Source organism: Clinocottus analis, unplaced genomic scaffold (genome assembly GCF_023055335.1).
Source record: "Clinocottus analis isolate CAN_PGR_092001 unplaced genomic scaffold, fCliAna1.0.p SCAF_44, whole genome shotgun sequence".
Classification (NCBI taxonomy): Eukaryota; Metazoa; Chordata; class Actinopteri; order Perciformes; family Cottidae; genus Clinocottus; species Clinocottus analis.
In genome coordinates this window covers 469,472-481,943 of record NW_027176198.1, presented here as the reverse complement: position 1 = coordinate 481,943, position 12,472 = coordinate 469,472, and the positions used below count along the sequence as shown (strand labels likewise).

Genomic DNA, 12,472 nt, shown 5'->3' with positions numbered 1-12,472 from the left:
AATCACTTCTTTCTGTTACTTCACGTCTCTAAGACGAGAGAGTTCACGGCCCTGCTGGGGTCAGAGGTCAGTACTCGGCCTGCGGGGTCGAGGCCTTCTCCAAGGAGTCGTAGTGACCTTCGTCAGGCAGGTCTTCCTCCACCTCTTCCTCCTTCTTCTCCTCCTCTTCATCAGAAAGCCGCGGTTTGGCCGGCGCCTCCACGTCCGGCTCGAAAGGAAGATGCATGCTGGGAGGAAAAACGACAAACAAAAATTGTATTTTTTTATTAAAAATATATATATGAAAAAATAAAATAATTTTAAAGGTAAAAAAGCACTCAGGATGAAACTTTTTTTTGCAACAGTTGAAAAATAAATCATACACAAAAAAAGGTGGTAAAGTTGAGCGTGATGCTGAAACATGCAACAGGTTTCTGAAACGACGTTATGATGACATCACACACACACACACACACACACACACACACACAAATAATAATAATAATAATAATAATAATAATAATAATTGAGGTGGAAGGAACCCGAAAAGCAGCCGACCGTCACCCAGAGCAGACATGACAGTGAAGCGTTTTTTCTGTGAGGACAGGAAACAGGAAACAGGAAACAGGAAGTGCTGCATGAGCAACCAGAGCTCACCTGGAGGCTCCGGGTCACTAGAAGCGAGCGGAACCGGGCGCTGAGCTGAGAGGCAGAGGCAACGTTCAGGATCTTCATGGAGGTCCATTTGTGGCTTTTTTACCCAAACAAAGGTCTCGTTTTAAGTAAATTATCTCGAAATCTTTACTCTCTGATAAAAAAAATACATTCTGAAAAAATTTTTTTTCTCAAAACTAAAATTTGCTCTCAAAAAAAAAAACGCTCTCAAAACTAATTTTTTTTTTTTTTAAATTTTGCTTAAAAAAAAAAGCTCAAAAAAAAGAGAAATTTTTTAAGAGCAAATTTTAGTTTTGAAACTTTATTTTGAGAGCAAAGATTTTGAGATAATTTACTTGGGTAAAAAAAGACACAAATTTACCTTCATAGATCTTCTTTATCTTATATTATTATACATATTTACTATAAACACTCTTAACGAGGCTTTACTCGAATTTATAACTTTAAACAAGTTGAGATCGATATGAAAATGATTCAAGTGAACAATGAGACGCTGAGCATCAGAACGTCTGCTGAAGTAACACAACAGTAACACAACGTTAGCGTTTCATTAATTACTGTTTAAATGTTTTAGAGACGTGAAAAGAAACCAGACGAGGAAACACTGAAACCACCACACAGGCATGTAAACAACAACAACACAGTAAACAAATCACTATGACATTGATATGCTGTGATGACACACACACACACACACACACACACACACACACACACACACACACACACACACACACAGTAGAAGAAGGTACCTTATAGCAGCAGCGAGAGGCCAGCGGGGAGCAGGTCAGGTATGATGCAGCGTTACTACTGGACAACACACACACACACACACACACACACACAGAGACAGACACACACAGACACACACACTCACACTCACACACACACACACTAGTAGCAGGGTCAGATGGTCCCGACACAGGAAGCCGGTGGTTAAAGCGTTAAAGTGAGTGAAGCTTTTAACTTACTCTAAATACTCTAAATACTTTAAAATAAACTTTTATCTACAAGTTTAAAACAAAATAAAGCAGAAAAAAATACACGTTTGGTCTCATAAAAGATTTAAAACACAAAAGGAAGAAACTCTGAAACATTTCAGTGAACATCAAGATGGAAGTCTGGGGGCAAAAACAATAAAAACTATCTTCTTTACATCTTTTAGTTCGTAAGAGTCGGGTTACAACAGAGGAGCCTCAGAGGGGCGGGGCCACGCAGAGGAGACTTAAAGGGGCGGGGCCACCCAGAGGAGACTTAAATAGAGGCGGGGCCACGCAGAGGAGCCTCAGAGGGGCGGGGCCACACAGAGGAGACTTAAAAAGGGGCGGAGCCACGCAGAAGATCCTAAAAAGTGTGCCATACTTAAAAAGAGGCGGAGCCACCCAGAGGAGACTCAGAGGGGCAGGGCCACGCAGAGGAGCCTAAAAAGGGGCGGAGCCACGCAGAAGATCCTAAAAAGGGGCGGGGCCACACAGAGGAGCCTAAAAAGGGGCGGGGCCACACAGAGGAGCCCCCCCCCCCCCTGACTGAAAACAAGTCTTTCCCTTCAGGTAATGTGACACCTCGTTTGAATCTCTGGATCCAGAAGTGCGTCGGCATATTTATTAAAGACAATAACATTGCCATAAAAAAGTAAAGTAATGCAATATGTCTGAATGTGCAGAAATATTTTATGATTTATTCATGAACTAACAGAATTATTTATTATTTTAAAAATTAAATCAAAATTATTTATTAGGAAAAAGAAATGTCAGACTAAACAAAGAGACGTCTTCTAGTTGATTTATTAGAATTGACAATAAAAAGATCACAGAAGAAAAGAAAAAGCAGCACATCCTCACAGTCGAGAACGTTTAGCGGTTCAGTGACGACGTCACGAGTTCCTGCACTGAACCGAATCCAGCCTCCACACACACACACACACACGGAGCACTGTGTGTGTGTGTGTGTGTGTGTGTGTGTGTGTGTGTGTGTGTGTGTGTGTGTGTGTGTGTGTGTGTCCTCAAAGGCAAAACATTACAGTAGGTTTGTTCACAGAAAGTCAGAAATAGAAGATTATTACTTTCATAAGGTGCGTTTTTTTTTTCTTGGTCACAAACCGATCATAGATACTTTCATGACGTATGGCACACGTATGTACAGAAACATCACACCTCCGCTCACAGATTATAAACATGTACAGTCACGTGGTGACACACGGCCTCTCGCCTCAGAGGAATACAAAACCTCACAGCATGAAAAGGTACAAGTATTGGCAGATACTGAACGACGCAGTAAAATATTGATTGTAATGCTGTTTTTTTAGGTTTTTTTTTTACACAAATAATAATCCTCTGTAGGATCAACATCATTGATTTCACACACGCCTGATTTACAAATCCTTTACGTGGTCATTCCAGATGGAGCGCTCCTGTGGGAAAAGTAGGTTTTCCTTTGCTGGGAGGAAAAATATATAATCACCCCAGCAATGTGTAAAAGAAATGTACATGCATGAAAGACGAGCAAGAAATACATTCTCCTCAAGAAAACCACGTCCGTCACGTGGAGTCAGAGTCCGTTCAGGAGGGGGAGGGGGGATCAAGCCTCTTCCTCGCATTGATTGACTCGGGGTGTATTGCCGTAGAAGGGAGGAAGGGGTGGGGGGGAAGGGGGCGGGGCTTGGCTCCTGTCCTATCGCATCGTCTGGCTGAGTCTGTCTGTCTGTCCTCACACTGTGGAAATCAACTTGACCTCTGAGGAGCTGTGGACACAAGAGAGGGAGAGGCGTCCAGCCGGCTGCAAACACCACCAGCACCACCAGGAGAAACCACGACGCTGCTCCCACGGCAGACACACACACACACACACACACACACACACACACACACACACACACACACACACACACACACACACACTAGAGCAGGGTTCACACGCATCCTGACACATGGATTCACTTAACCTTTAACCCAATTTTCACAACTTTTAACCCAATTTTCACTTTGGGTATTTTATTTTTAAGGATTTTTCCAGGCATGGAAATATCCATTATAAATTCCAGGACTTTCCAGGTTTTCAATGACTGTATGAACCCTGCTAGAAGCTCCACTTGACCCGACCCCTGACCTCACACCAACCTCTAATTGAATTAAACCCGGCAGAAACACACAAAAAAAACTTAAAAATCATGCTTAAGACAGAAATAAAATATTACCATAACAATAAAATAGCCTATAATTTAATCTATCTTATCTTAAAAGGAAACAGAGGTCAAACGGTGCCGTGCAGGAGGAGCTGAACATTCCTCCAACAGCAGAACAAACACTCAGCGTGCTCAAACCCCACAGAAAAGGAAACCTGTATATATAAATATACATTAATATTACGAGTGGCTCTTACCTCGTGGGGAAGCGGGGCTCGTACTCTTCAACTCCTTGCTGGAAACACAAAAACAGATGATATTTAGTCACTCAGTTCATTTTGAACCGACAATAAATAGTTTTGAAACAGAAGAAGCTGAGCCGGCAGCGGCCAGCAGGTGGCAGCAAACACAACACAACAGGAACCTTAAGGCTCCTCCTGCAGCAGGAGACTGAACTGTCACTGAAACCTGTAATATAAAGGATATAATACCGCCTTTCATTTTAAAATACCCAAATGAACCGCATATTAAAAAATGCTTCTGTGTCCAGACACAGCTGTGACTTGAAACCAGATGAATCTTCTTTTGAACCGAGCGTTGACTCGTCCTGGAGGACGAAGCGACCTCCTCCAGCGGCAGCAGAGCTTTCTGCTCCTGAAGGCAGCGAGGCGGAACAACGGTTTAAGTTGCTGCGGCTGCCGAGCAATTAAGCGTCGCCCACACGGTGACGCTCCAGGTGAGGCGTGGGAGGAGACGATGGAGCCTTCTTGAACAAATTAACCCGCCTCCTCCTTCATCACGGCTGCCTCCTCCTCCTCCTCCTCCTCTAAACTCTCTGGGACAGACGAGTGCAGATCTGTTCCAGGTTCAGCTCGTGCGTCATGCTTGAACTCGTGTGTGGGCAGATGCCAGTGTGTGTGTGTGTGTGTGTCTGTGTGTGTCCTCCCACCCACCTGTGAGAAGCCCGGCCCGGCCACGCTGTAGGGGCGTGGCTGTCGGCCGTGCAGCGCCGCAGCGCTCTGCGCCGCCATGCGGGCGTGGACGGCGTAGTCGGGGGCGGGCAGCGCGGCGTCCTCTCGCTCCAGGAGGTTCCCCGTGCTGCTGCTCTTCCCGTGGAGGCTGGAAGACACACAGCGGGCAGCAGGTGAGGACAAGGTGGTGCGGGAGGTCAGCAGGTTACTTCCTTCTCAGCTGTGATGGGAAGCCGCACGTTGAGGTCAACAACCTGCAGAACAAACTTCAGCTGCACATACTTGTGGACTCGGAGCTGCCGCATGGAGCCGGCGTCGCCCTCAGAGACCAGCCGGGTGTAGGAGAAGGGGAACCAGCCACGCCTGCAGAGGACAGGGACAACCAGGTATGAACCAGCAGAGAAATACACCTTGAAAATGTTACGCGCCGAATATGGAGGACATTAAATGAAGATATGGGAGGAAATCTTCTTATTTTGTGGCTATAATTTAAGGTTTGTACATAAATATAAATGCAGAGTTCATACACATTGTGACCAATTGATTTCCATGACCTTGAAACCAAATTTCCATGACCTTGAAATGAAATTTCCATGACTTTTCACCAAATTTCCAGGACCTGGAAACCAAATTTCAAGGACCTTGAAACCAAATTTCCAGGACCTTGAAACCAAATTTCCATGACCTTGAAACCAAATTTCCATGACCTTGAAACCAAATTCCCAGGACCTTGAAACCAAATTTTCGTGACTTTTCACAAAATTTAGGTATGAACTTTAACTTAATGAACACATGAATCTAACACATTTAAAGGAATTTTACTATACTTTTGGAATTTAATTTTTTTCCAGGACGTTTCCAGGCCTGGAAATAACCATTTAAATTCCAACAATTCCATGACTGCATGGATCTGTTGGTGGCAGCTGGAGCAAAAGCTCAAACTGAAGTAGGCCCTTCATGAAAGGGAAACAGAAGGCGGCTCACATCCTGGTCTTCTCGTTCTCGCCGTAGTGCCACCCGTCGCGCGCCTCGGGCACCAGCAGGGTGACCACGTCGCCCTCGAAGAAGCTGAGCAGGGTGCTGTTGTCGCCGGCCGCGTGGGAGAAGATGGCCTGGACCCGGGTTCTCCCGTTCTTCTCCAGGCCCGCCGCCATGGAGCTGGACCGGGGCAGCGTGCGGGTCTCCGCTGGTTCAGAGGGAAAGGAGACGGACGGCTGTCAGTCGCCAAGATGGTGGAGTAGTGTGCAGCACGGTGAGGATATACCATGACTATACTACTCATGGTGAGGAGGTACCATGACTATACTACTCATGGTGAGGAGGTACCATGACTATACTACTCATGGTGAGGAGGTACCATGACTATAATACTCATGTCTTCATGAGAGCCGTCTGTGTTCTACATCTATTTTAGTCCTCGTCTCTCTTTTCCTTCTCTTTCCGCTCGCTGTGGCCTGTCTCTTATTAAAAGTGCACAGGTCGGGTCTCACATCAAGGAAGGTGTTTTCCAAATCAGAAACATTTATTGCCATGTAAGTTGCATGACATTAAACATATAACAATAAACATATCGCCATAGCCGTTGCACCGTCTAGTCACTGTACACTATTTTTATACTTCATAAACACTGCTTTATTTTCTAAATGATTACGCTTTACTGTTTTGCTTTGCTGAATATATTAAATTTCTGATATTTTTTATTTATATTTTCTGATATTTCTTTGTTTTTTGTGTCTCATATATACTTTGCTTTCTACTGTGACAAACAAATCCTCTGGGAAAATTCTCCTCTGGGATAAATAAAGTATAAATAAATGGGAGCATGAATATTTATATTAAATCTAGAGTAGAATATAACATTTAATTTAAAATAAAGTGCACAGACACCAGACCTTTCAGGTGGCTAAGTTCTCTTTGAGGGACTTTGATCTCATCGGTACGTTTCTAGAAAAGCAGCTGTGGTTTAAACTCCCTCCCTCCCTCGTGCTCGGTGTGTGTTCTCACTCAGGGTGGTCTTGCTCTTGGCGGGCGCCGCCTTGCGCACCGGCAGCGTGTTGGAGTAAACCTCGCCGCCGTGCCGCTGCGTCTGCGGCGCGCCGGCTTTGCCCTGCGCCACCTTCACCTCCATCCACTGCTGGTAGTCCTCTCCTCCTCCGTGAGCGCCCGCCGTGCCGTTCATCGCTCCCTCCACCCCGCCCAGCATCCTCTGCAAAGAAGACGCACATTTGTATGCAGGCAATTAAACACACACACACACACACACACACACACACACTCACTCACACACTCACACACTCACTCCGGGCTGTTGCGTAACATCCAGCAGCTCGTTAATAAGCATGAAGGTGGAGAGTGAATCTGGGTCAGCGTGTGTTTAATGAAGAGACGACCGTTGATGTGAAGAATAAACATACGCAGCGGCTACTGGGACACGAGAAGAGTTTCTCTGGCGCTTTAAGTTCGCAGATTAAATAAGTTGAGTTTGCAACACAGTTTTAATCAAGAGGAAAACTCACTGTTTCATGTGAGTGTTGAAGTTTTATTTTTTGATGTAACCAGGCCTGCAGGAGGAGCAGAGGGGGAATGTGGGGAACGAGCTAATTAGCACGTCTCGCTAACAAGTTCATTTGCATTCACAAGCGTTTCTCGAGGATGCGTTGAGTGCTCCCATGATGCAACAGGAACAGCCGGGATCAACGCCTCCCGACACATTACAGGTCTCATTAGACAGCAGTTACCTGTGTGTGTGTGTGTGTGTGTGTGTGTGTGTGTGTTTCCATATCTGTGAGGACCAACTTTTAGATTTTGCCTGGAGAGTGAAGACGTGTTTGGGTTCATTTTGTCTTCAAACTTCAGGACTTCAATGTGTGTGAATCATAAATAAATAGAAAAACATTTATGATGAGTGACATTTGAGGCGCAACACAAACCCGCTGATGGACCGCAGAAGCCCATAACGGCCCATTTTCATGTCAACGTCCTCCTAAACAACACCCACCTGTCCCATGGCGGCGCCGGCCCGCAGGGCGGCGAGCTCCGGCGGCACCGGCAGAGGCTTGGCCCCGCCAGCGGGCTCGGAGATGGACATGCCCGGGTGATGAGCGCCGGGCAGCATGGCGCCCGCCACGCCGCTCATCTGCTGGGCCAGGAACACGGCCCGGTCCGGCAGCTTGTTGGGCTCGGCACACGCCTGCTGCCACGCCGGGATCTTCTGGGACAGCAGCTCCTTCCCCTGGAGGAAGGAAGGAAGGAAAGAAGGAAGGAAGGAAGGAAGGAAGGAAGGAAGGAAGGAAGGAAGGAAGAGGTTCAGAGGCTCGTGGGTTAAAAAGACAAGAAAGCTCTTTCATTCACAAGGAAGTTCTACCCGAGGAGTTCGTGTTAAGAAAATGGGACAATGTTCACAAACGCAAATAAATCATTTAGATCCGCCCAGAAAAAAACTGAGAAACATTTCTACTTCTGTGAATGTGGGAAGATGGAATTTCCCAACGGACATCCACAAGAAAAGACAGCTGGAGGTGGGACGCTCAGGAGAGACACGGGCCTGAGATGAGATACAAGATGCTCTCAGATGAAGCACACACACACACACACACACACACACACACACTATACAGTAGAGCAGTTACATAAAGACGCTTCTCATTTGCATCCGTCTCGAGCTCATGAAGTCCTGGACACCATGAATGTTGGAAAAGACGCAGCGCAGAGTTTCTGCTGCTCAAAGCGTCTTCCACTCCACCGGGAGGGCGAACGCGGCGAGGCTGCGGGGTTGTGTGTCAGGGCCATCAAACAAAAACCAACACACACGCACAACAAACAAATTCATACAGACAGTGTGAGCGCGGCGTCACCAGGGATTCACACCCTCAATAAGCTTTGAGCTCGCTCGCTTGCAGAGAAAGTCTGCAAAGGATTCTCGTGGTCATTAATTTTCAGCCTCGACTGTGTGTGTATGTGTGTGTGTGTGTGTGTGTGTGTGTGTGTGTGTGTGTGTGTGTGTGTGTGTGTGTGTGATAAAGCCTTTCTCAGTGTTGCTGTTGGATGATGAGTCACCACGACCTCGGTTACCTTACTGGAGCTGCTCAGGTGGAGCGTAGGTGGGACAATAAAACCCACTAGCAGACGTTCCTCCTCCATCCTTCATCCTCCCTCACAGTGAATGGGAGAGCAGCCACTTTGTTAATGCACCAAGTAAGTAAAGAGAGCTTTGGAGACCAACATCAACAGAGCTTTGTTCCTCCTGTGCTGAACGCTAACACAGCGTAGCATAGCGCAACCTGCTGAGTGACAGCGGGCGGCCAGCGTTATTCAACGTAACAGCAGGTTCCCAGGTTCTAATGTCGGAAATAATGCTTATGGATTATTCATTATTTAAGCAATAAGGTACGAGGCAGTACTGTATCGTCAATAATGTACTGTTCACATTGTACTGTATCATCAATAATGTACTGTCAAGTTGTACTGTATCGTCAATAATGTACTGTTCACGTTGTACTGTATCATCAATAATGTACTGTCAAGTTGTACTGTATCGTCTATAATGTACTGTTCAAGTTATACTGTAACATCAATAATGTACTGTTGAATGGTGTTGTACTGTATCGTCAATAAAGTACTGTTCAAGTTGTACTGTATCATCAATAATGTACTGTCAAAGTTTTACTGTATCGTCAATAATGTACTGTCCAAGGGTGTTATACTGTATCGTCAATAATGTACTGTTCACGTTGTACTGTATTGTCAATAATGTACTGTATCGTCAATAATGTACTGTTCAAGTTGTACTGTATCGTCAATAAAGTACTGTATCGTCTATAATGTACTGTTCATGGGTGTTGTTAGGCAATTTTCTTAAATTATTATTTTCGCAATTTTTATCATACATTATATAATAACTAGTCAAGTTTTAACTGTTTGGCAAACTAAGTCCGAGACTAATTAAATCACTTCCTGCTGTTAATTCCTCACCGCGTCAGTGTTTCCTGTGCTTCCTCTCTCCGTCTATCAACCTCTCGCTCAGACGCTCTCTCGCCCACACAGCGAGTGAAGCCAGTGTTCCTGCAGAAGTAGGTCATGCTCTCTCCCTCTGCCTCCCCACTTCACCCACTCACCCACTCACCCACTCACCCTCCATCCTCTCACTTCTCTTCACGCAGCGTGAAGGGGTGAGAGGAGTCACTTTCTGTGGAGAATAAACCTCCCGGCTGCAGTGGAGCATGCGACGCCGCGACGCCGCCACGCCAGAAAACTGGTTTGAGAAAGAAAGATGGCGGCAAGGCGACAAGGAAGCGCTACGATACGCGGCTATGAGACACAGACATGTCTCGCTATACAATATCAATACGTATGGTGATACATATCAAAACATATCAATATATGCCGACAAGTATCAATACATATAACAATACGTATCAATACATAGATACATATAGTGATATGTATCAATACATAGATACGTGTCGATATGTAGCGGCATGTATCGATCGGTATAGAGATACGTGTCGATGAGTATTGATACGCATCGTTACGTAGATACGTATTGATCTGTATGTGACCAGGTCCGCTTGCAGGCAGTCCTGCTGCTCACCTTGCTGTGGTACACGCTGCTGTTCTTGGCCACGGCGCACTGGCGGTCCACCAGGAAGCAGTACCTCCTCCTCTCCTCGGACAGAGCGTTCTTGTAGCCCTCGGCGATGTAGTTGTCCAGCTCGCTCTGCTTGTTGCTGATGGCCTCCACATACTGCGGACAGAGAAACAACATGGCTGCACGACCTTTTGAAGAAGGATCTCGCTGTTCGGACAGGGTTTAGATGACCGCATTTGAAGAGCCGGAGGCCACAAGATGGACACCAAATGACATCAAAGGGATCAAATGTGGCTCTCAAAGCACTGAAAAATGAATTTTAAACGTTAAACAGCAACCCGGCTCCATTATGTCCCAATTACGTTGACTAGACTGGAGACATTTCAGCACCACAAACTAAACCCCATTGTGTGAACTGAAGCTTTTATTGTCTTCGGCAGATTATAGATTTTCCTGAATGGACTCGTCACACGGCTGACATATGAAAAGCAGAGGCGCTGCTGTGCATTTATGATTTATGCGACAATTTAAAAGTCAAGCGGCTGCGTGTTTGGAGAATGTCACATCGCATCAGAGCCGACAACCAGGAACATGAACAAGAGGACTGAGACTGCAGCGTCTGATCAGAGACGTCTATTATGTGATCACGGGGACGCACTCAGCACACACACACACACACACACACACACACACACACACACAACTTTGCCCTCAGAGCCACTTATGCAACCGAAAGCATCTGAAGATTCCCACGGAGTCGAATAACGAGAGCGCCAGACGGCGAGGTGTCGGAGAGCCTACGCACACGCACGTATACGCTCGTGCACGTATACTCGTGCACGTATACGCTCATGCGTGACCGGCCGGCCCACATGGCACTGTCTGCCCAGGGCGAGAGTCGAGATGCAAAGAAACAAACAGAGATGATTTTAAAGGAGGGACTGAAGTTACCAAACGCTGAATTCGCCGTCACTCATTCAGCGGAAGCAGACGTGCTAATTAGCTCATTAATTAAGCTAATTCATGCAGTCATGATGATATAATTCTCTCAGCAACATTCATATCTGAACATAACACATTTTTTAAAAAGGCCAACCTGTAATTGTCCTCATTAATGTGTTAAAGTACACACTGTACACACCACAGCATCTTTACACACTCAGGAGATAAAGATGAAATAAAACATTTCAGTTTAAAATGTATAATATATGATTGTGTTAATATTTAACTGCTTAACTATTATATTTGTAGATGTTGATAAAACAAACATTGATTTTATCCTCAAGTGTTTCATGCACTGGGTTTGACTCGTCTTCATCGTTCAGCTCTTCATCTTCATCTCTTGTTCTCCAAGAGTTGAAAGAAAAGTTGAATAAAAATCATCTGCTGAAATTTAATCATCAAACAGTAAACAAACAAGCTTCATGTGGGCCGAGCAGAGGAAGAGGAGGATGAAGGCCAGTTATGAATCACACACACTGCGGAGGTGGAGAGGCTTTCAGGTAGCCAACACACACACACACACACACACACACACACACACACACAGCAGCATGCCGAGGTGCAGGGCGGCCGCGACTATCAGCGAGTGACAGTGTGTGTGTGTGTGTGTGTGTGTGTGTGTGTGTGTGTGTGTGTGTGTGTGTGTGTGTGTGTGTGTGTGGAAACTAAACACCAGGTATACACACTTTGCCCTCCAGCCTCTCAGCGCTGAGGTGTCCGTTCACACGGAGTGAAGTTCAACACAAACATGGAGGTTGTGTGTTTTTTAACTGTTTCCACTCACAAAAGAAAATAAATTATGACCCGAGTCGTTTTCAGGTGTTTTAACGACTTCTTATGCAACTTGTGACGTCGTCGTTACGACGTTTCATCTGTGAAACGTTGAATTACAACAGTTTGAATCAGTCAGTATGGAACAGAAGACAGATCCTCCTCAATAACTCACTGTGCCTTTAAATAAAATAATAATACATATTCATACAAACAGAGGGTATAAAGTGAGTCCATGGCTCATTTCTGCCAGAGGGGAAACCTGAACAATAATAACCTCACGCGTCAGGATGTGTGAGGTTATTTGCTGTGATTTTGTGCGACAAAATCATGAAATCATGAAATATGAAAGTCTTCAGGACGTTG

At 45.5% G+C, this 12,472-nt stretch overlaps 1 protein-coding gene across 3 annotated transcripts in view; it reads right to left on the bottom strand.

Moving 5' to 3' along the window:
- Nucleotides 1-2,422: 2,422 nt before the first annotated feature.
- Nucleotides 2,423-12,472, bottom strand: part of baiap2b (BAR/IMD domain containing adaptor protein 2b) — a 28,840-nt gene continuing 18,790 nt past the window's right edge. For all 3 annotated transcript variants that reach the window (XM_068599238.1, XM_068599239.1, XM_068599241.1), the window contains 8 exons: nucleotides 10,337-10,489; nucleotides 7,745-7,978; nucleotides 6,751-6,952; nucleotides 5,731-5,932; nucleotides 5,029-5,109; nucleotides 4,729-4,894; nucleotides 4,033-4,070; nucleotides 2,423-3,394 (listed from right to left, as the gene is read on the bottom strand). In XM_068599238.1, coding sequence (XP_068455339.1) covers nucleotides 3,361-3,394; nucleotides 4,033-4,070; nucleotides 4,729-4,894; nucleotides 5,029-5,109; nucleotides 5,731-5,932; nucleotides 6,751-6,952; nucleotides 7,745-7,978; nucleotides 10,337-10,489 — 1,110 coding nt within the window. In that variant the 3' untranslated portion in view covers nucleotides 2,423-3,360. The remainder of the gene's footprint in view (nucleotides 3,395-4,032; nucleotides 4,071-4,728; nucleotides 4,895-5,028; nucleotides 5,110-5,730; nucleotides 5,933-6,750; nucleotides 6,953-7,744; nucleotides 7,979-10,336; nucleotides 10,490-12,472) is intronic.